We start from the raw sequence: 22,960 nt of genomic DNA, 5'->3' as shown, positions 1-22,960 counted from the left end.
AAAAATTAACATTAATAAATTTTCTGTTTCAACCGTACCCACAAAAAATGTTTCAACCGTCCCCAACCCCACTTTTGGTAAAATATACTTTATAGTTTCGACACTAATGATAACACATTAAAAATAGTTACTGGCCCTTATTCTACAAGCTTCATTATAATCGTAAACGCACACTCGATACATTCACATAAAAAGAACAGGTAGTATAAGCGTTAATGTCTGAAGAAAAATACTTACTTTTGGGCAGTAAAAAACAATATGGCGTTTTGCACACAACGTCAACGCCTTAGGAAGTTTTAGGCACTAAATTCGTGTTCGGACCTGTTGTCCGCTTCTTTTTCCCCTAGGACCCCTAACTCCCCGTTGAACCGTTTAGGAGATATTTGCTCTGTTTCAACCGTCCTTTGTTTCAACCGTACCCAGTCTCCCCTAACATTCTCAATTCTATGATCGAAGTATTATTTAAAAATGGACATAAAGAGAAAGAAATATTGTGCGGCGTTCGGGTGTTTAAATTCGAAAAGAAATCTACCGGATTTATCTTTTTTTTTTCGCTTCCCAAAGATGCTGAAAGGTATGTTGGCCATGTAGTGAGAATGTTACTAGGTATGCAAAATCACTTGAAACCTATGTTACAGTTAGGCTTTTACATTTACAAATACATTAGTTTTTATTTCATTCAAAACTACCCAGTAGTTATGATTTTATAGGCATTCAAAGTTCGCTTAAATATTGAGTTCCGCCGACGGTCACGTGACCCCGCGTGACGTACATTCACAGTGTCCGCTCACTAGAAAACGGATATAAACATACTTAAATACATTTTTTTTGTAAATACAAACTTATTATACATATTAACACCCAGACTAGGGTTTGTACCCGGGTAATCCCGGAACCGAAAGAACCGGGAAAACCCGGGTTTTTTCGACAGCTTAAGAACCGGGTTTTAAAAATTCAAAACCCGGTTCTTTCGGTACTTTCGGGTTTTGCATATTTATCTAAAAATCTGTTATAGGTATTAGGCATGAGTCGTAACAAGAACATTGCGAACGTATAGAGAACCTAAAGATATCAGATAAGCTACTAATAAAGATTACCTACTTATTGGTTTTGTATTTTGTTTTTTTTATGAGATATGTAAATTTCTTACAATTTTTTAAAATCACTGGCATATTTTTGTTTGCGCTTACGCTGCGACAGGTTATACAGAAGATTGACGAGTATAACTTGCCACTATGCTTGGCGTTCGTAGACTATGAGAAGGTCTTCGATTCGTTCGGGTCTTGGGCAGTGCTTACAGTCTCTTCGGCGGTCCCGTATTGACTATCGGTATATCGAGGTGCTGAAGTGCTTGTACAAAAACGCCACCATGTCGGTCCGAGTACAGGAGCAGAGCACGAGGACGATTCCTCTGCAGTGAGGCGTTAGGCAGGGAGATGTTATATCTCCTAAACTGTTCACCACTGCATTGGAAGACGCTTTCAAACTCCTTGAATGGAAAGGATTCGGCATAAACATTAATGGCGAGTACATCACTCACCTTCGGTTTGCCCACGATACTGATTGTGGTCATGGCAGAATCGTTGTAAGATCTTGGCACAATGCTCAAAGACCTTAATCGAGTTTCCTAACAGGTAGGCCTGAGGATGAATATGGACAAAACAAAGCTTATGTCCAATGTCCATGTTGCGCCCTACCCAGTTTCGGTTGGGAGCTCAATCCTCGAGATTGTTGACGATCCAGCTAGGTAGGTCCAATTTCGAAAAGGGAGTCAATCGTCGAATCCAACTCGGCTAGGCAGCGTTCGGGTAACTACGCAACATCTTTTCATCCAAAATACCTCAGTGCCTGAGGACGAAAGTCTACAACCAATGTGTGTTACCAGTGATGACTTATGGCTCGGAAACGTGGCCTCTCACTATAGGCCTTATACAGAAGCTCAAAGTTGCACAGCGTGCTATGGAGAGGGCTGTGCTCGGTGTTTCTTTACGAGATCGAATCAGAAATGAGGAGATTCGTAAATGAACTAAAATAGCGACTTTAGTTCATTTACGGATCTCCTCATTTCTATGTCAGCGGATTCAGCGGACATAGCCCGACGCGGACGCAGAACTGACGGCCGATGGGGCAGGAAGGTCCTGGAATGGAGGTCGCGTACCGGAAAACGCAGCGTGGAACGTCCACCCACAAGGTGGACCGACGACATCATAAAGGTAGCAGGGAAGCGCTGGACGCAGGCCGCTACCAATCGATCAACATGAAAAGCATTGGGGGAGGTTTATGTTCAGCAGTGGACGTCCTATCCTATGGTTTAAAATTAAATGATGATGATGATGATGATATTTTTGTGTGAGAGTTGGCAACACTCCTTCTCCTTTATTTGCTTTGCATCTGACAGTCAATATATAAATAGTCAAATATATCGATAAGTTGGATGAAAAAGACTGATTGACTGGACTGGTACCTCAATTGAAAACTAATTATTTTACTTTTTTTTTATTTTTGGGAGTAGAATTTAGTAAAAATAGAAAAATATTGTAAATCATGTTTGTTGATTATTCCTAGTCTATTCAAAGAAGTGTTATTTCAATAAAAAAAACATAATCAAAATATTGTTTTTTTGGAACCGAAAGAACCGAAAAAACCGGGGCTCCCGGTTCTTATGACCACCAGACCCGAAAAACCCGGTTCCTCAAACCAGAACCGATTCTGCATTCCCTAACCCAGACCCATCACAGAAATTAAAATTGAACCAAACCCAAACTTGATGCGATTGTGTCGTTTTATTGTGAATTACCTTCCAGCTCCATCATTAGACCCTGATTACTATATAGAATTAAAGTACTCATCAATACAAAACGAACGAGCCCAAACTCGATGGATTTAAGTCGTTTTATTATAGAGTTCCTATGGCCACCTTCCAGCTCCATCATCAGATCAGCTCCATGTCATCATAATATTGCATGGTCATCCAAATCACATGTGTTTGCGAAATTTCAGCTTAATCGGTTGCCTGGAAGTGGGTCTTAATTCAGCTTGCAAGATTCCACCCATACAAATATGAGCCAGTCACTGTAATATGACGTCACGCGCATACAATGGCGGGCCGGCTGCCGCCCGTACTTTTAAAATTCAATATCTTGGAAACTAATTGACGTATCGAAATAATTCTTTCACGTGTATTTTTTATTTTTAACAGAGAATACAGAAAGCTAAAAAACAAAATTCGTGAACATTCTTCATTCTTAGGATAGTATAGGAACCTAACCTACTATGACTACTGCTCAGAATGCATTCGTTCGTTTCAGCCAAATGACGTCCACTGCTGGACAAAGGCCTCTCCCAAGGTTTTCCATAATGAATGCATACTTACCTACATACGTACCTCATTACAAATAAGTAGATTAATTATTTTTTCACTAGACAGCAACCCTAACAGCGTAAGAAGAGTTCAGAGGCACGCGATAGAAAGAGACAAAACTTGTAGGTGAATAAAATTGTAGGTACGTAGTGCTGTGCGAGCTGAATTCCACTGTATCGCGTCGTAGCAAGACTCGCATTTATTTAAATCGTCTTGCGGAGTAATCCTTCTGTACCTGTACTATTACTTATTCTGTGCCATAAGGCACGCCTTCTGGCCAATCACAGCACTTTTAAGCCGGTTGCACATGTTGTCGTAGACTCTCAGTCGCTTTGTTTTTACACAGTTGAATGTGTGTGTGGGAGCTGTGGTGGGGGAAATGTGGGGACACTGGTTCTCGTTGTAGTTACGCGCGACTTCATATCTATTCTCTTTCTATGATCTGAGGGGGAGACCTACCTATGTTCAGCAGTGGACTCCTGTGGCTAATGTCGGCCGTTTGGTGTAGTGGTTCGAAACGGACTACTATTCCGGAGGTAGCGGGTTCGATTCCCGCACAGTACAAACATTTGTGTGCATGAACATTTTGTTTGTATTGGACTGGGTGTTTTCTATGTATAATAAGTACGTTTTTACAAAAAAAGAAGTATTTAACTATGTTTATATCCGTTGTCTAGTACCCATAGTACAAGCTTTGCTTAGTTTGGGGCTAGAAGCGCAGTGTAAATGTCCAAGGATATTTATTTATTTATTTCTTTTAAAAAAAATGATGAAGTAAATACTCGTAGGTCATTGCCTTATAGACCAGACTTGGCTGGTTCCATTTTGAACTGTTTTGTTGTGTATCAAGCTGCAGATCTACACAGAAGCAGCAGTAATGAGAGCAAGCGAGAGATGAAAAATAAACCCGTTAGTTACAGGAATGGGCCTTTTTTTGTCGCGGAGGAAATGCTATGCGCACCGGGGGAATGGGAATGGGAATGTGCCTGACTGTACTCCTCCAAGGTCGAACCACGCGACAAACGTTGACGGCTCATAACCACCTGGTTTACAAAACTGTGCTTAATGAGAAGTATTTCAGGATGTTTAGACCTGCGGAGGAAATGAGCTGTGCCTTCACGTGCTGGCATGGTTGATGATAACATGTGTCAAGGACTTGTTTTAAGAAGAAAGGTCAAGATGTTGCTAGGTTGTGTCGTATTCTTAGCGTAAAAGCTTACTATTTTATTCATTTTAGCAATGGTCCGTGACCCTCACTCGGCATGGGGCACTCAGTTTACTCTTGTTTTTATTTTTTTCTTCTTCCATTATTATGTGCCAGTGTCATGTCTATATGTAATTAGCTACCTGTATTTGTGTGATGTCCATTGTAATAAATGTATCTTTCTTTCTTTCTAAATAGTTACGTCATGGAAGCTCATTCAAACCTAACCAGCCCTGAAATACTTTCTTCAAGTGGAAGGTTCAAACTCTTTAAAATGATTTGACCCGTGCCAAGGGGAAAGACGGTTTCGATTAGTTCTCCTTCTAGGTTTCGATTACTTCTCCTTCTAACATGTAAGGATACCTCTAATTACTTATAACAAAGAATTGTGATATCTTGTCATTTTTGTTAATGATATTAATTTCATATTCTTACTTAAGCCTACCTACATTGAAGGCCGTGCGCGTGGATGCACAGGATGACACGTGAACCAATCACAGAGCTCTATTCAACGCTGTGCGTTCGATTTGCTGCTTCTCATAAGCAAGCATTGTTTGTGAATACGGGTGTTAGTAGTATTGTAGTGAATTCTTTGCTATTTATTTGTACCTATTGACACAAACTTATAAGCTTCTAAGTATCTCGCGATGATTGAATTGGCGCCACCATATTTTGAAAAACTGTTGAAATACAAAACGATAATCCTACAGTGAGTTACTCACTACCTACTTAGTTAAAAGATTAAAATTGGCAAAACTCACCTGAAAATTATATCCAAAGTCAATGTCACTAACACTAACACTGTTTTGCGTATCACATCAAAACTGAGATCGACAGAGATCAAATGGAACAATTTCTTAGTGATAGCACTATCTAATCTCATCATAATTCGACATTATAAAGATAATCTTCATCACTGAGTGAGAATAAACTTCTGACGAATCTTCCTTCTGGTATCTTGGAAACCCCCAGCAAATCTTTTTGAAGTCTGGTATATAAACTACCTAGCCAGGGTGCTGACAACTCTTACCGACATGATTAATCATTTAATAGAACCTATATCGACAGGAGCGCGCGGCAGGTAGCCCATGCGCTGGTCTGACCAGGTCAAAACCGCACTCATGAGTGCACAAGAAAGGCTGCAGTGCGGGAGGAATGGCGACGGATTGTGATCTGCCACCGGGCCGGGTGTGATGACCACGAAGCGACGAAAAAGAAGTACATCGACTACGAGTATCTACCTAATATGGAATTTACTCTACCTATCTTTCAATCGCCACATCACTAAACTATTGGGACTTTGGTGTACTCTCTCCTAACTCCTGCAAGTCCTGTGTAGGCAGATTCTAAAGCATGGCAGTAAAAAAGTAACATTTTAGTGGTGCATTCGGTTGAACTTGAAACAGTTGTAAAGGAAAAACCTTTGGATACTGACGATTTTAAAGAACCACGTCATTGTAAAGTGGTTTAACAGATCCTATTACGTAGGTACCCTAACTGTGAAGGACAGTTTGAATCATCCCTCTTTGCAAATCTGCTGTTGAAAAAGCAGTAAGTACTTATAGCTACAACCTATTGACTACGACTGAAACCCAATTACGGTAATTATTCCGATAGCTTTTAAAAGCTTTAAGGGGCAGTTTTATCAAAATAATTCTCGTATATCCTCTGACAAAGGTAACTGAGTTTCTTCCGCCACTTCTCATCATTAGCCCATGTGTCGTCCAGAAGCTTGCTCTACTTATTAGATACTAGCTTTCCGTTCCAAAAACGGGATAAAAACTATCCTACCTATGTCCTTTCCCGGAACTCAAATTATCTCTATGCCAAATTTCATCAAAATCGGTTCAGTGGTTTACGCGTGAAAGTAAGACAGACAGAGTTATTTCGCATTTATAATATTACTAGCTGACCCGGCGAACTTTGTTCCGCCTTAATGGCAATAAATAAGCAGACATTTTTTTTAATTTCGAAGGGAATAAAAAGTATCCTATGTCCTTCTCCTGGCTCTAAACTACCTCCCTGACAATTTTCAGCTAAATCGGTTCAGCCGTTCTTGAGTTATAAGTGGAGTAACTAACACGACTTTCTTTTATATATATAGATTAGTATATACAGTGTGTCCGGGCATGTAGTGATCAAACTTTATGGGCCAAATCTAGGGACAATTTTATCAATAAAAATACTTCAAATTTGGGGCTTGACCCATTTATCGTAAAATTACAAGGATTTAAGTTTTTAATTTTCAGTTTTCACCTCTTCCTTCAAAAACAAGTGAAAGCGTGGGTAGCTTAAAATTAATAAGCAAATATTTTATATCATGCGATAGCCAATAAAATTATCTATTAGCAAAAGTAGAAAACAGATACAAGTTTCATACATTTTAAGGGAGTAAGAATGGATTTAATTAGAAGAAAACATGACTTTTTTCACTTCTTTTTCAGTTATTTTCCAACACAAGAAAAACCAGGTCGTTAAGGTATGTTTTATTTGCATTGTATTATTAGTATTTGAGCTATTCTACAAAACGAATGTAAATTTATTAGTCTACGTCTATTAGTTTCGACGTAATTGTGGAACAAAGATACCCCTTCCCAGCGGTTTCCATAGTAATCGGAATAGGTTGTGTGATTTTTTCAGGCAGTGCATTTTCGCATGTCGCGTGCGCTATGGAAACCGCTGGGAAGGGGTATCTTTGTTCCACAATTACGTCGAAACTAATAGACGTAGACTAATAAATTTACATTCGTTTTGTAGAAGAGCTCAAATACTAATAATACAATGCAAATAAAACATACCTTAACGACCTGGTTTTTCTTGTGTTGGTAAATAACTGAAAAAGAAGTGAAAAAAGTCATGTTTTAGTCTAATTAAATCCATTCTTACTCCCTTAAAATGTATGAAACATGTATCTGTTTTCTACTTCTTCTAATAGATAATTTTATTGGCTATCGCATGAAATAAAACTTTTGCTTATTAGTGTTAAGCTACCCACGCTTTCACTTGTTTTTGAAGGAAGAGGTGAAAACTAAAAATTAAAAACTTAAATCCTCGTAATTTTGCGAGAAATGGGTGAAGCCCCAAATTTGAAGTATTTTCATCGATAAAATTGTCCATAGATTACGCCCTTAAAGTTTGATCACTACAAGCCCGGACACACTGTATATTATAGATTTGAAACGTGTATAAGTGACCTGAAGAGGACCTTAAAAGCAATAAAACATGTGCCTTAGTCACATTCCCATTAGATAATAATTATTTAATTTAAGGTTAAGACAAGTGATACCTATCTAGTTTCATGAAACCCGGTGAATCAGATCATAAGTCTAGTAGGTACCTACAAAGTCGTGCGAATAGAATAGATCAAACGATCGATTTAATCATGATATACGGCCCTATTGCCCACCTCTTACTTATAATACTCTAATAAATGTATTTCTATCCCCATTGATATAACAAGAACATTCTCGAAACCTGCCCTTAAATTAAGTGGGCTCTCAAACCCGGAGCAATTAGGGGCAAGGAAATGTAAAAATGTAAGGAACTGCCTCGCTTTGTTTGTGTACGTGACAAAGCTGAGCAAGCACGTCAAAATTCGCAACTATGATGAAGTAGGAAGTACCTACATTAATAGCTAGATAACAAGTGTACCTACTGACACTCATCGACTACCTAAATACAGTTCTTCTTTCCATCATCATCTTAAGGTCAATGGAAACATTTCTTATAGGTTACTAAATATACAAGGATCGGAAGACGTAGCGTGGTCAGACCTCCCACTAGGTAGACCGACGATCTGGTGAAGTTCACTGGAAGAACCTGGATGCGAGCATCGTTTGACTGGTCATTATGGAAATCCTTGGAGGAGGCCTTAGTCCAGACACCTTTTTGCGTCAGAATAATGCCCTACAAGAAGTGTAGGGCTTACCTACCCACTAAAAACCTGGCAGTTCCCTCGGGTGGCACTTATTGGGGGCAACACGCAAGTCGTACCTACTTGATACACTCAATACAATGTTTGTATTCATTCAAGTACACTTATGTAGGAGGTGGGTACACACTGACCTATATCGACTACATAGAGCTAAGTATGGGTTTAATTAATTATCACAAACATTTTATTATCCTTGCGTGCTACGATTAATTAATTGGGTTCAGTATCAGCCAACAGTTCAATCATTAGTGCAAAGCTTGCCAATGACTGCAATTTTTTAATTTAAGTAAGTGTTTTATTCACCAAGGTCAATTTCATGAAGAACGGCAACTATTTATGTAATGTTTGATATGCAATCGATATTTATATATTTATTTATTAACACCAACAAGACATACACCATTTTAGACAATATTATACATGCTTATACAGGGTGTTAGGTAAATGGGTATATGAGCCGACACTAGCCCATGTTAACATGGGCATATAAATGATATGGTGAAGTCAGAAAATTGATATTTTCATTTTAATTATTTTAATTTTCATACAAATCGGATTTTATAAAATTTATTTTGTATGAAAATTTAAAAAAATAAAATGAAGATATCAAATTTCTGACTTCACCATACCATTTATATGCCCATGTTAACATGGGTTAGTGTCGGCTCATATACCCATTTACCTAACACCCTGTATAATAGGTTAAGTGCTATCTTAATTATAGGCGTTACACAAAAGAAATTGAATTAACGTAGCACAGAACATATAAAATAATTATAAATGTACCTATTTACGTAATATGTATTGAGAAAAATGAATACATACAATTTGCGATCTGATAGTTTCTTTAAAAAATACCGGTATGTAACTAACGTTACTTAAAAAACGAGGAATATTAAATGCGCCAAGCCAAAAACATTTTAAAAAGTTGAAAAAAAAGAAAATGTCAGAAATGACGTTTCGGAATCCCGTTTTCTTTCAGCATGATTGATTTTATTTTTCACGTTGTTACACGCTTTTATTCCTAAAAATTTCATATGTGATGTCTTTGCTCGATTCAGCTGTGTTTAATTCCACCCTTTACGAGGCTCTGTATCTTCAGATTGGCGATACTTTAGCTTTGGCGAGGGAGTTTATCGAGTCTAGCATTTCGGCGTTACCAATTGAGAGTTTTCCGAAATCGGTTGTAAACTTATCGGAATTATCGTTCTACGAAGAGATAGCGAGTGTATTTTACTTCAATGAGTTTCAGTTTTTGTTGTTAAAGACTTTCCTGCTGATTCTATTGTTCACTTTATTGTTAATCTTCATATCCTGGAGAGTGTATGGAAAGAGAATTTCCGAGCGGTTTATGAAGCCTGGTGAGTACATGAGCAATCATTTTATTGTTTTTAGTGACCTTGGCATTGATATAAACATTGTTGACTCATTTACTACGAGTTAGAACTACTGTGTCAAAATTTCGCCTGCTATCCAGCTGTAGTTATTTGTAAATGCATCACAAAGTAGTAACATTGTGTACGTTTTCCAACATTTGGGTAGTAAAAGTCACATTACATACAATAACAATCATGATTAAGGTGTAATGTTAAGATTACACCATAATAAAACAGAAACATTGGTGAAATGCAATATTTCTAAGCATTTCTAGAAATTGGCTAAGTTTTAGTTTCTGATTTTTCTGTTTATTTGATTTTGATTTTTTTTATTTATCCACTTTTATTGTAACAGACTACTACACTTATACCAATAACTAACTGAATGAGTGTACATTTTAAGTCTGATCTAATCATTTACTTTTATGTAATTATTGATGAAATAATTAGCGTTTTAAGATTTTCGTGTTTCACAGCTACATCTGCTACAATTGAACAACTAAAAGAGAGCGTTTCCAAACTCAAACTGCCCAAAGAACACAGTCCACGCATTTAGAGCAAAATGGCGGATAAAATTAAAAAGTTCTTCCAAAAGAAAAAAGTTGATGCCAAATTCAAAATGGCCGGCCCTGGCCACAAGCTTAGTGAATCGACGATGAGCAGCCAGAGTTCGAATTCTATGAGGCGTGAAGCAGAAGTTATAAAACGCTCTGGATTGTCGGAGGAAAGCAAGGTTGCCGCTGACGCTGCTCTGGCCAGATTGCAGCAGAAAAGAGATAATCCATCGTTCAATACTTCGTTGGCTGCCATTCAGGTAATCTGTTAGCTTTATCTCATAAACAATGTGATATTACAGAAAATTAAGTCTCTTACTGTTTTAATCGTTATTGCCCCCTTTCTAATTATTTCTATTTAGTCTCATTTTTGCTCTTTGATTGCTGCACTTGTGAACTGTTATTAAAACTTAAATACAAGATATGAACATATTAACGAAGAGAATAATATAACATAAGATATTAATATTTTTTATATTAGTTCCACTTTAAATCATATTTCCAAAACCATAGTTCTTATCCAAAATTTACAATATCTCATGTTGAATTTTTTCAGGCCCAAGTCAGAAAAGAATTGGAGAACGAACGCGCTTCGTCTTCAACGCCAACGCAGAGTGGAGAATTGAAGGAGAAAGTAGAGAAAAAAGAGTCTGATCTGGATCTGCCCAGGAATTATGCCGCTGCCGGAGTTTACTTCAAGTAGGTTTTAACAGGACTATTCCCACCTCTCGTTCCCACCACTGCAACCAGCTCCACTCCAGCCAGGATCTACAGCTTAACCACCACAAAAACCCAACCAATGAAGGTCAAGTTTGTCCCGGGGGAAAGTTAAACTGTCATTGGACCCGCAACAAAATTAATTCAAGTAGGTTTCTTACAATGAGGGTCGCCGCACACGGGCTTCGCGCCACAGCCACAAAACGCCGCCTTTACTTTCGTTTGTTTTGGCCAAATTACGTCCACTGCTGGACAAAGGCCTCCCCCAAGGATTTCCATAACGACTGGTCATACGCTGCCCGCATCCAGGCTCTTCCCGCGACCTTCACCAGATCGTCCACCTAATGGGAGACCTGCCCACGCTACGTCTTCCGGCCCGTGGTCGCCACTCAAGAACTTTTCTGCACCTACGGCTATCGTCTCTACGAGCTATGTGCCCCGCCCACTGCCACTGTGATTTTAGCAATTCTGCGAGCTTTACTTTTGGCAAATTCTTCGCTAGCTCACTCGCCTTTACGCTATGTAAGGGCACCAGACTAACCTAACCTTACCTAGACTTTGTCAAAACAATTTCAACTGAATCATTTTGGAACAACATGTTTTTCCTAGTTAAAACTTCTTATTAAATCTAGGTATTATAAAGACTGAATTTACTTATTAACCACATTTATTAGCAAAATTGAACATTAAAACATTTAGCATTAATATACGCGCGAAAATACCGAAAGTCAAGTGACAGATCGTAGTGAAGTGCACGAGTCATCGATTGAATAGTGATGGAATGCGTAGATTCGATTTAACCCGCTAACAGTATTTAGTGAAAACTTTTTTTTAACTGAAAACGAGTTTTAACTGTGACATAATAACGTGGCTTAGTCATCAAAATGACAACCGGGATGCAAAATGTCCACTTCTCGAAATTACAACCTCTTAAAATGTCAACTTCGCTAAAAGACAACTTCTCATAATAATGTTGTGTATTTCGGATATTTCCATTATTTGTGGACATTTTGCGTCCCGGTTGTCATTTTGAGAAGTTGTCATTTTGTTGACTAAGCGAATAAAGTGACATTTCACATTTACTTTCGTATATAATGTCTTTGCCTGTATTATAAGACAATTTTTAAAATTTCAGGTGTCCAATAATAAGCAATGACATACTGCCCCGGGACGAGTGGAAGGCAAACATCAAGACCTTCCTGTACGAACAGTTGGAGGAAGAGAGAGGGTTGACAGCCTGTCTCATCATACAATCTTGTAATAGTAATAGGGAAAAGGTAAAATATCTACTATATTTTTTTGTCTGTTAAATCTTCCTACTTTTTATACGTAGCACATTTTACATTTAACTTCTATCGTAAATTAAGTTTTTTAGTGAACCTCGGCGTCACCCGCGTGAAATTTAGTGTCACAATCGGCATAAATTATAGCCTATATGTTAATCTGGGTTACAAACAATAATACTGTAAAGTTTCAACAAAATCCGTTCAGTAGTTTTTGCGTGAAAGAGTAACAAACATCCAGACATCCAAACTTTCGCATTTATAATATTAGTAGGATAATAATTTTCCTCTGTGGACAATCAGCCAAAAAAAATAAATTTCCCAACAAAACTAGGAAGTAGTAAATACATAAAATGATTTCACACTTTCCGTCTCAACTGCCAATTAAACCCATAAAATCCATGAATTAACCGCATTTCAGTGGAGATAATTCAAATATTTTGCTATGAATTCTCTTACTAATAACTTTGCACCATTTTCAGGTTGACACATGTGTTGAAACATTGTGCAAGTATCTAGAGAACATAGTCACGCACCCAGATGAGGAAAAGTATCAAAAAATTAGAATGTCTAACAGGTAAGATAACGTAGTGTTTTTCCTAATGTATTGATATCTCGCGAGTTTATTTACCGAGATAATTTATCTTGATTTATCATGATACTAGCTTTCCGCCGGCGGCTTCGCCTACGTGGAATTTTGTCTGTCACAGAAAAACTTTACCGCGCGCGTCTCTGTTTAAAAAACCGGGATAAAAACTATCCTTTGTCATTTCCCGGGACTCAAACTATCTCTATGCCAAATTTCATCAACATCGGTTCAGTGGTTTAGGCGTGAAAGCAAGACAGACAGACAGACAGAGTTACTTTCGCATTTATAATATTAGTATAGATTTGAATCACGCGTGTAAACACTGCAACATAAGAAGCAACCTTTTGCAACAAAAAAGTGTGATGTGTTATTTTTAGGTATTTATTTGCCTGTCATTTCAGTTGGGTTCCATTGCCATTATTTACAATAATAGTAATTATGTACTTACCCATAGCACAACCATACTACATTTATTTCAAACCAGTTGTGCCTGCGACTTCGTACGCGTGAAAATAGTTTGATTAATATTTCCCGTTTTTGCAACATCTTTCTTTACTGCTCCGCTCCTATTGGCTGTAGGGTGATGTTATGTAGCCTAAAGCCTTCCTCGATAAATGGGCTATCCAACACAAACATATTTTTTCGAATCAAATTACGAAGTAGTTCTTGAGATTAGCGTTTTCAAGCATGCAAACTTTTGAGCTTTATTATTAGTATAGACTAGCTTTCCGCCCGCGGCTTCGCCCGCGTGGAATTTCGTTTGTTAGATTTTCCTGAATTTTCTTTGCTATAAACCTCACGGAGCCCGAGACCTTTCCAACGAATGCAAAACTGTGGAAATCGGTTCGTGCGTTTTGGGATTATAGCGTCAGGAAGGAAAACCCAACTTATTTTTATACAGTATAGATGACATGGACACTTTTTGTTTCCTTGTCATAAGATATTTTGATAGTATCGTTAGATGAAATCATCAGAAGCAGTTGTTACAATACAAAACGTATTTTCCAGAGCCTTCAACGAAAGAGTTCAGCCGATGGAAGGTGCCATGGAGTTGTTATTCGCAGCTGGGTTCAGGCAAACCAAGCTGGCCAGCCCCGATGGGACGGAGGAAGACTATCTGGTGTTCGGCAGGGAGCATGTGGAGTCTGTTGAGAGTTTGGTGGTAAGGTTTTTACTGAAATAACATTTCTAGCATAGGCAAAACAAAATTGATTTTTGAAACATCTCTGTGTTGTGTATGGAGAATTTAATTTAATGAGGGCTATCGTTTTTATACTTAACAGTTGGCACCCCTGGCGATTGACAGGACCTTACTCTACAGTGGCGCCATCTTGATGAGTGCAAATGCGATAGTCCTCCTACCACTCTCGCGCTCACCAGTTGGCGCCACTGTCTTCGCTACTAGCAAGTGACCTTACTGCTAGTGTGCGCTAAAACGATAGCCCTCATTAGAAACCGTGAAAAATGAGTCCGGATAATCGAGATTCTACTGTAAATAAATTATTTTCTTCCCAAAGACATTAATAGACGCTCTGCGCTCCGCGGAACCGATCCAATTAGAGCTGGACCGCAACCTACAAGTACTTCTGCCCTCGCAAGCCGCGGCCAAGGTCCAGCTGCCGGCCTCGTTCTATGCTCTATCACCAGAGGAGATCAAGAGGGAACACCAGCTCAGGTTAGTTGAAGCTATTTATATATTCTTGATTAGTTAATAGAAACATTATTGTGTGTTCCTTTTCTTTCTGTTCTTTACTTTGGTGTGCAATAAAGTGTATTTATTATTATTATTATTGATAAATAAATATGAATTTTGTTATCTTAAATCTCCTCGAGATATCAGCGAGAAAACTTTTGAGCTTTCCAAAAACTCGAGGACCTACACTGGTCATCATAAAAATCGACCCTCCCGCGACAAGCACTTTCAAACGTATGCATTCCCACTACCCACAAATGTTGGCATCATTTAAAAGCCTAGTTCTAAAGTTCATTTCATTAAAGGAAAGGTTTTTACCCCAAAAATGTGTCTGTAGAAGAATCCAGAGTCACTTCTTCAAAAAATAGGTAGTTACGCTTGAGCCAACTTTTATGGCTATAAAGCTATTAAGTTGGGATTAATCGCTATCCATCTGTTAAAGAGGACACGTGAGATCATTATTTGGTTTTATAACCATAAAAATTGGTCTAATTGATCCCAGAGGTGGACCCAAAGTTAGGTCTTTTTTCAAGTCACATTTATTGTATATGTTAATCGTTTATTAAGAAATTAAATGTGTTTTTCATTATTGACATTTATTGGGCTTTCAAATAACACCAATATTGTTGGGGCACTATGATTGTGTCAGTAGAAACGAGTTTTCCTGTAAAACGTAGGTGGGCCGATTTTTGTGATGACCAGTATAGTTAAGAAATGTTTCTTTTCACCCAAAATTATACCCCCTACACGGTCAGGTCGCATCAATACAAAATTGTAGATTTTGTATGTGAGGACGTCACTGTTATAATATTTGCGCTCAATAATTAATCCTCTTGTTGCTTTATCACATTAGCGCATTCACATTTATTTATTTTATTTTTCTTTATTTAGAAAACCACAGCTCGTCATAATATTATTACAAACAGGTCTTGCAATTCATTCAATTCATGCAGTTACACGATATGGCCCCAGTTAGGGCACAGCACCTTTTATGGAAGGAGGCAGAACAATCTTATTACTTTATTTATTGCGCATAAAAGCATAGTACATTATTACTATGTATGTACCAACAATACCAACATACAAAAGCACACCCGGTTGGGTACAGCATTGACTGGGACGTGTAAAAGAGCTTTTTTAAGCCTATTTACAGAAATAAATGAGTTTTATGATAGCTCAAGGAAAGTTGAGGCGAACACGACGTACTCACACTGCTGTAATATTTGAATACAGAATGCAAACAGCTACCGCGCTCGTGTTAAATGTCTGCAAGCGAAACAGAAAGCACTTTTCAGTCCGACTATGCAAGACGTTCGACGACAAATCTTTGCTTGTGTTGATGGCCTCAACACTCGTTGCGCGACCAATATTATTATAAAGCCCGGTCTGTGAGCACGTAAAATTTTGTCCAATGACCCCAAGCTACCCATCCTTATCGCTCGCGCTCAATGAGTGTGCGAGCGCGACAGCAACATAATTACGCGTGAGCGATAAGGATGGGTAGCTTGGGGTCATTGGACAAAATTCTACGTGCTCACGGACCAGTATAGTAACAATTTGCATTTGCAGGACCGAAGCGATAGAGCGCAGCCAGATGCTTCGCACCAAGGCCATGCGGGAGAAAGATGAGATGCGAGAGATGAGGAAATACAAATTCGCCATCATCCGGGTTCGGTTCCCCGACGGGATCTTGCTACAGGTAATCTACATTATTTTTTCTCAAAAATAGTATTTAACACTCATCATCGTCATTTCAGCCACAGGACGTCCACTGCTGAATATAGGCCTCCCCCAATGACTTCCATGATGACCGGTTGGCAGCGGCCTAGTAATAAGCAAAAGCTTTTCGTTCATTTCTTTTGGCTTTTGAAGGAGCGCCAAACAATTTTTTAAACTGGCAAAGAATAGCATTAATTTCGGCTGTTACCTGAGAATTAAGTGACATGGTTTTGTGTACTTTCTTTAATTTATTTAGATATAACTCGGGTCAGTTAGTTACTTGTCATCTGAGAGTCTATTTGTATTGTTAGCATTATTTGTATTGGTCTAGCTGGAATCTAGACTTGTTTAACAAAATAAAGTATCATTTAAGGCCAGCACACATGTTTTTAGCGCTGCAAAAATTATTTCCAAAGATTTATTTATTTATTGCTAAAGATTTACCAACAACAATTAATTTGACACGCATAATATGGTTCCTATCTTCATCGTAAATATCACTATTTATATTTCAGGGAACGTTCGGCGTATACGAGCGGTACAACGAGATTCACGAGTTTGTCCAAGAGAATTTGGAACACAACGGATTGCCTTTCGTCCTCAACACACCCACAGGACACAAACTACTACTCGAAGAAGACGCGAATAAGACCCTTATTGACCTGAGATTAGTACCAGCCACAGTGCTCACATTCGCTTGGCACTCGTCGGTGTTTGAAGAAATCAATAATAGCCCGAATAAGGACGTGTTTTTGAAGCCTGAAGTCATGGTGTTAGTTCAAGAGGTCTAGTTGAGGGTATGTTTTAAAGGAGTATTCACATCAATCTGATACAGATGTGAATGTACCCTTATTTGTCTGATTTTAACTTATTTTCGAATAGTTGCTTGCGTTCTTACACGATCAGTGCATTAATTGACCGCACTGAAATAATCAATATGTAGGTACTTTGTATTAAATAACTCAATGTGACTCTTTTCCAAATTTTTTGGTCAATTTTGTGATTTTGAAGTAATTATTCCAACAATATTCATACAATGAAGTGCATACAGTCGACTCCACATTAAACTACTTATACGTTTTTGTGGCAAAAATAACACCTTGTATTACAATTGACGGTAGTTGTAATATAATAGTGTCACTCTCGGAACTAAAAGCACAATATAGCAATAAACTAAGAGCTTCAAAGTAATAAAGCATGTTAAAATCATACCACTAGTACTAAATGTACGCTATAAAATTAAAAATCAAACTAGATAAAAATTGGCAATACCTAGATAGATACAAGTAAACTAGCTTCAAAGATACAAAACAAATTCGGAATTCATTGCCTTAATAAATTATGATTTATACTAAAATTTTATTAATAATTGTCAATTTACCTTCACGAGAGCATTTATTGCATAATATTGTCTAAAAAGTAAGTTATGGAGTAAAAAAATGCCTTACCTCGTCTGCTGAATCCATCCACACATAATAAAACTTACCTGCACATTCACTGTCACATTAATCTTTCCACCACTGGCAACACTATTGACTAAATGACGTAGATACACGTCAGTGTTGCTAGTAGAAAAATCTACTAAAATAGTAGAAATCACTTTAATTAGTACACAATACGACGGAATTGTACTAAACATGTTATTAAATTAACCTTATTCTATGTCAAACACTTTTCAATATAATAATGTTAGATTGTACGAAGAGATATAAGAAGTACGTGTGATGTATGGAAAGACTGTAATGTAATGAGAATTTAAGGTTTTAATTTATTATGTCATTTTATTGGGTACAATTCAGTAAACACACTTTTCTTGTTCTAATCGTTCATTTAATAAAGAAAATATTATATGTTAATGCCTTGAAAAGAACATAAAATAATGTTGAATAAAATAAGATTGTTTTATCGAAGAATGCTGTTTCTTTAAAAAGTTAATCTGAAAACTGTAAGCCTACATTCGAATTGAATAATAACTACTGCAAATGTATAAAAAGTTGTATAATTTACTTGCATTTTAAATATTGAAAAGAAGTGAGAATGGGTTTGATTGACTTGATATTATAATTTCCCATCCACTTACCCGTATTTGTCCCGTCCGCAACAGAGCGTCGATGTGACGTCACGGCTGCCAGTTGCGCAGTTAACTTGATCGAGTTAACAATGTTTAAAAAATAAAACTCAAGTCCATGCATCCCATTCTCCTTTCTACATCATGTTACTATAATTATTACTTATAGCCAGAAGTGTAGCGAGTTGTGTTTGCTGTTTTATATTTATGCATATTCTGCATTCATGTAAGATGTTAATTTATTGTATAAACTGTGTATGTATGTATATCGAGGTGTTAACCGATATTGGTGAATAAATTTAAAACCACGTTAAAAATTAACTTGTTTTATTACTTAAATTGTTTGTACAAAATGCTTCATAGATAATCTAACAATGCTTTTAATCTGATTGCATGCATCAAAATTATTCATGCAACAGAATGTTACTGATAAAGTTCGGCCCGATAGTGTGAACCGAATCTAACATCCGTATTCACAAACGATGCTTGCTTATGTGAAGCAGCAAATCGAACGCACAGCGTTGAATAAAGCTCAGATTGGTTCGTGTGTGACCCTGTGCGTCCACGCGCAGTGTGAGATCTCATAGTACTGTTTGTGAATGCGGTCGAAAACTGATAAAACTGTCGGCCCGTTAGTGAACCGATTTTAACTCTTTTAACAATGCATTAAGGTTCATAATCACGCAGCAACGTCGTTCGCGACTGGTTCTGGTACTTTGTTCTCAATGGTGACCGATTTCGTGCAGTCTTCGGTCTTATAGATGCCGACGAGTCGGTTGGAGACTTCAAACATGTTGTAGCGAAGCGAGATGATTATGAATTGCGCGTTTTTCGTACGCTCCTGTGGAAAAGGGTAATAAAATAATGGTGTTAAAAATGTATCGTGTAAGTAACTTAATTGTAACTTTCCCTAATTTTATCGATATGTTACGGTTAATGTGATAAATTGAAAATTATTAATAATAACCGGTTATTATGAATAATTACCGACAGTCGCGGTAAAAGTGATAAATTAATCACATTTAACAGTGATTATTTAATAATTTAACCTTAGTACTAACAAATTTCTTAAAAGAGAACAACATCTTGTGTACGTGCTCGTGTACAGCCAAACTTTTGAACGTTTTGATATCATATATTAATATAATTTAACATAATGAGTTTGGAATGTTTCTTGCATAATATTACTTTTCCATGATGCCTATAACATAATGTTTTGATTTAAAGTGAAAAATAGGTTAAGGTGCGGCGGGGGTGGCCCTTGGGCCACCCCTAAGCCGCCTATTTAGTTTTATACACACATAAATGACCTAATATTAATCACATTAACCAAATCATGCGGTAATTATTCATAATAACCGGCGATTATTCATAATTTTCACATTTATCACTTTGACCGTAACAGATAGATAGATTTAGATACTCTTTATTGCACACCTCCAAAACTGACAAACCAAAGAAATATAAAAATACAAAACGACACATTTTTAGCCGTCTATCACTAAGAAGCGATTCTCCTACAGACCACCCTCTTTTTTTTAAGTCGATTCAAAAGGGGATGTGGTGGAATTATTTTCTAGAAATAAAGTAATATTATTAGACAACCCACAAACATCAGACTTGTCTGCCGATAGTTTAGTCGGCAGTCGGCTTCCAATGTGTGTGAGGAATCGGCCGACACCAAATCGATGTAATGTGAACATGTTCATAATGACTATCAGCCGACTAAAAGCCTGTAGTTTAAACCTTACTTTAACCGTAACTATAACGATAACCAGTTTTTTTGTATGAACTGACAGATTTTTGAATTAGTTATAGTTAAGTATGATGGTGCAACCCAGGGTTAATTTCTATTCTACCACACAACGTTCACCACATACCTTGATATAATTAGCAACAATGGACACATTCTTGAAGTCCAAAGCGGCGTCAATTTCGTCCATCACATACAGAGGCGTGGGCTTGTAGTAATGTAATGCGAAGACCAGCGCTAGAGAAGACAGCGTCTTCTCACCGCCGGACAGGTTTGAAATGTTCTTCCAGGATTTGTTGGGGGGACGGACGCTGGAACAAAAGTTGAGACTAGTAAAACATTTATACAAGGTGTTAGGTAAATAGGTATATGAGCCGACAGTAGCCCATGTTAACATGGTCATATAAATGGTATGGTGAAGTCAGAAATTAGATATCATCATTTTAATTTTTTTAATTTTCATACAAAATAAATTTTATAAAATCCGATTTGTATGAAAAATTACATAATTAAAATGAAGATATCAATTTTCGGACTTCACCATACCATTTATATGATCATGTTAACATGGGCTAGTGTCGGCTCATATACCCATTTACCTAACACCCTGTATAGTTTTAGATCATACCCGAAGGATGGCAATAGGACTTATTTAATGTCTTAGCTGTCTTCTTGCCAGGGGACTGGATCTATTATCGTAAGGCAGTTAAGATTATCACAGAATAATGTACCTCTTTATTTAGTTCTTTTGGCGATATTTTCTTTTGTAGTTTGAGTTGCGAAGTACACAGTATTTAATCCCCTAGGACGAATTAGCTTAAAGTGATTGTTTTAATTACTTCCAAAATTACTTCGACCCGGCTTTTTTTTTCGCGCTCCACAATACGGTCTCGAAACTGAATGTACCCCGAACCTTAGTTTGTGTAAGGCCCGGTTTTTTGATTCGTAGTTAAAATAAACAATGGTCAAATTCGACAGATGTCAAATGATAAGGGGTTAAATATCAGAAAAAAATGTTTTTCGAACAATGGTTAGCTTGACTTTTATAGATGACCCACACTGAACTGTCCCACCAAACTCAATGACAGGGGGGCGCTACCATCGTTCAACTAAATGGTTTCCAACATGGCAAAAATCGGAACCAGCGATCCGGTATTGACGGTGGCGCCCCACTGTCAATGTCATGGATAGGACAGTTCAGTATTTTGGAACTACAGTACATTTTTTAACTATTAGTTAACATTTTGTTAATATTTAACCATTAGTAGCAAAATTTAACAATTTGTTATTTAACTATTTAACTATGAATCAAAAAACTGGGCCTAAGAGGGCAGATATTGTCTATTTACCTGAATATGATTCCCTCGGTGAACGGGTCAAGTGAATCTACCAATTCGAGCTCCGCATCGCCTCCAAGCGTGATCATTTGGTACATCTCTTTCAGTTTCGCTGTTATTGTGTTGAAGCCTGAGGAACAAAAACAGCGGATTACACAAAAATTTCTAAAGACTTGCGTAAATTACTAAACAAACTAAACATTTAAAATTCAAAATTCGCAAGTACAGTAGGCGCGCGAGTTCATGTCCATCGGGGCCTTACTTACTTATTTATTTACTTATACTTATACTTACTTATTGTAAGTCGCAAAAAATATGGAATAAGTAGATAAGGTTGACCTACTTAATTGGTAATAATTATCGATATCGACATTAGCATAATTAGTTAGGTAACAGCACTACCGCATTCCTCAGGATGGACATGAACTCGCGCGCCTACTGTAAATGACGTTCGATAGAAAATTATAAAACTCATTGTAGGCTTTTAAAAAGCACTTTTATGCGTCCCAGTATTGACCCTACCAAGTACCACTGCTTCAGGACAATAAATAGATGTTTAGTGGAAAAAGAACTCCTTTAATATTAATAATATGAAGTAACATTTCGACATTTCGAAGGTCCCTAAGTACAACCAGTTCCGTGATTTGCCGTTTTTGTTTGCAAAACCTTCAGAGCACCCAACTGTTACGGCTCAGTTAAAAAAACATACAGTTTTCATTCAAATTTAACCTTAAATCGTCAAAAAACAAATCCGCAACTACAAAATTAGAACTCAATTTTAAGGCGACCGAGTTTTTTTCGTCACTTCTTTTCAGCACCAGCCGATATGTTGTCCCGAAGTGGTGGTAGTGAAGTGATGGTGGTAGGGCCTACATAATAATAAATAAATAATAAATATCCTTGGACATTTTACACTACGCTTCTAGTCCCAAACTAAGCAAAGCTTGTACTATGGGTACTAGACAACGGAATATTGAATTAATTTATTTTAATATCTTACCACACAAGAAGTCGGTCGTCCGTTTCTTCCTCAGCTGATCGTAGAGGGCGCGCATTTCGTTCCTTTTCGTTGTAATCTCGTCTAATTCAGCCGCGCGTTTCAAATACAACTCTTCTTTTGCTTTGTAGTCCTATAATATGTGGAAATATGTTGCATTAATAACTAAGCATAGACAGTAAATAAAGCTAAATACAGTGACGACAAAGATAATATAGTTTCGAGTCGTCAGACTGTACTCGACAGCTCCTGATCTACAGTCAGTGTTTCTTGGTAGGTTAGGATTCCCATTCTTTGTATGGGTAGATGTCGTAAGGAGAAGCGAACTTTAATGCCTGTTTTCACCATCAATCCCAAATTTTTAAGTGACCCCTA

General features: G+C 37.5%; 3 protein-coding genes across 3 annotated transcripts in view; 1 reads left to right on the top strand and 2 right to left on the bottom strand.

Moving 5' to 3' along the window:
- The window catches only part of LOC135083383 (uncharacterized), a 117,426-nt gene extending 112,070 nt beyond the window's left edge, over positions 1-5,356 (bottom strand). The window contains exon 1 of the mRNA XM_063978122.1: positions 5,327-5,356. The gene's annotated coding sequence lies outside the window, so the exon portion shown is untranslated. The remainder of the gene's footprint in view (positions 1-5,326) is intronic.
- A 4,425-nt stretch (positions 5,357-9,781) lies between these two features.
- On the top strand, positions 9,782-17,366 carry LOC135083385 (UBX domain-containing protein 6). Its single transcript, XM_063978125.1, has 9 exons — positions 9,782-9,860; positions 10,335-10,689; positions 10,986-11,128; positions 12,282-12,423; positions 12,912-13,006; positions 14,027-14,180; positions 14,536-14,693; positions 16,281-16,410; positions 16,946-17,366. The coding sequence occupies exons 2-9, from the start codon at positions 10,438-10,440 to the stop codon at positions 17,219-17,221; spliced, it is 1,350 nt and encodes a 449-aa protein (XP_063834195.1). The 5' UTR covers positions 9,782-9,860; positions 10,335-10,437; the 3' UTR covers positions 17,222-17,366.
- Positions 17,367-18,808: 1,442 nt separating this feature from the next.
- LOC135083391 (structural maintenance of chromosomes protein 4) overlaps positions 18,809-22,960 on the bottom strand; it is a 49,316-nt gene continuing 45,164 nt past the window's right edge. The window contains exons 21-24 of the mRNA XM_063978134.1: positions 22,589-22,718; positions 21,601-21,718; positions 20,379-20,562; positions 18,809-19,339 (exon numbers count right to left, since the gene is read on the bottom strand). Coding sequence (XP_063834204.1) covers positions 19,178-19,339; positions 20,379-20,562; positions 21,601-21,718; positions 22,589-22,718 — 594 coding nt within the window. The 3' untranslated portion in view covers positions 18,809-19,177. The remainder of the gene's footprint in view (positions 19,340-20,378; positions 20,563-21,600; positions 21,719-22,588; positions 22,719-22,960) is intronic.

Source organism: Ostrinia nubilalis, chromosome 23 (genome assembly GCF_963855985.1).
Source record: "Ostrinia nubilalis chromosome 23, ilOstNubi1.1, whole genome shotgun sequence".
In the NCBI taxonomy this organism is placed as follows: Eukaryota; Metazoa; Arthropoda; class Insecta; order Lepidoptera; family Crambidae; genus Ostrinia; species Ostrinia nubilalis.
This window is presented reverse-complemented; position numbering and strand designations above follow the sequence as displayed.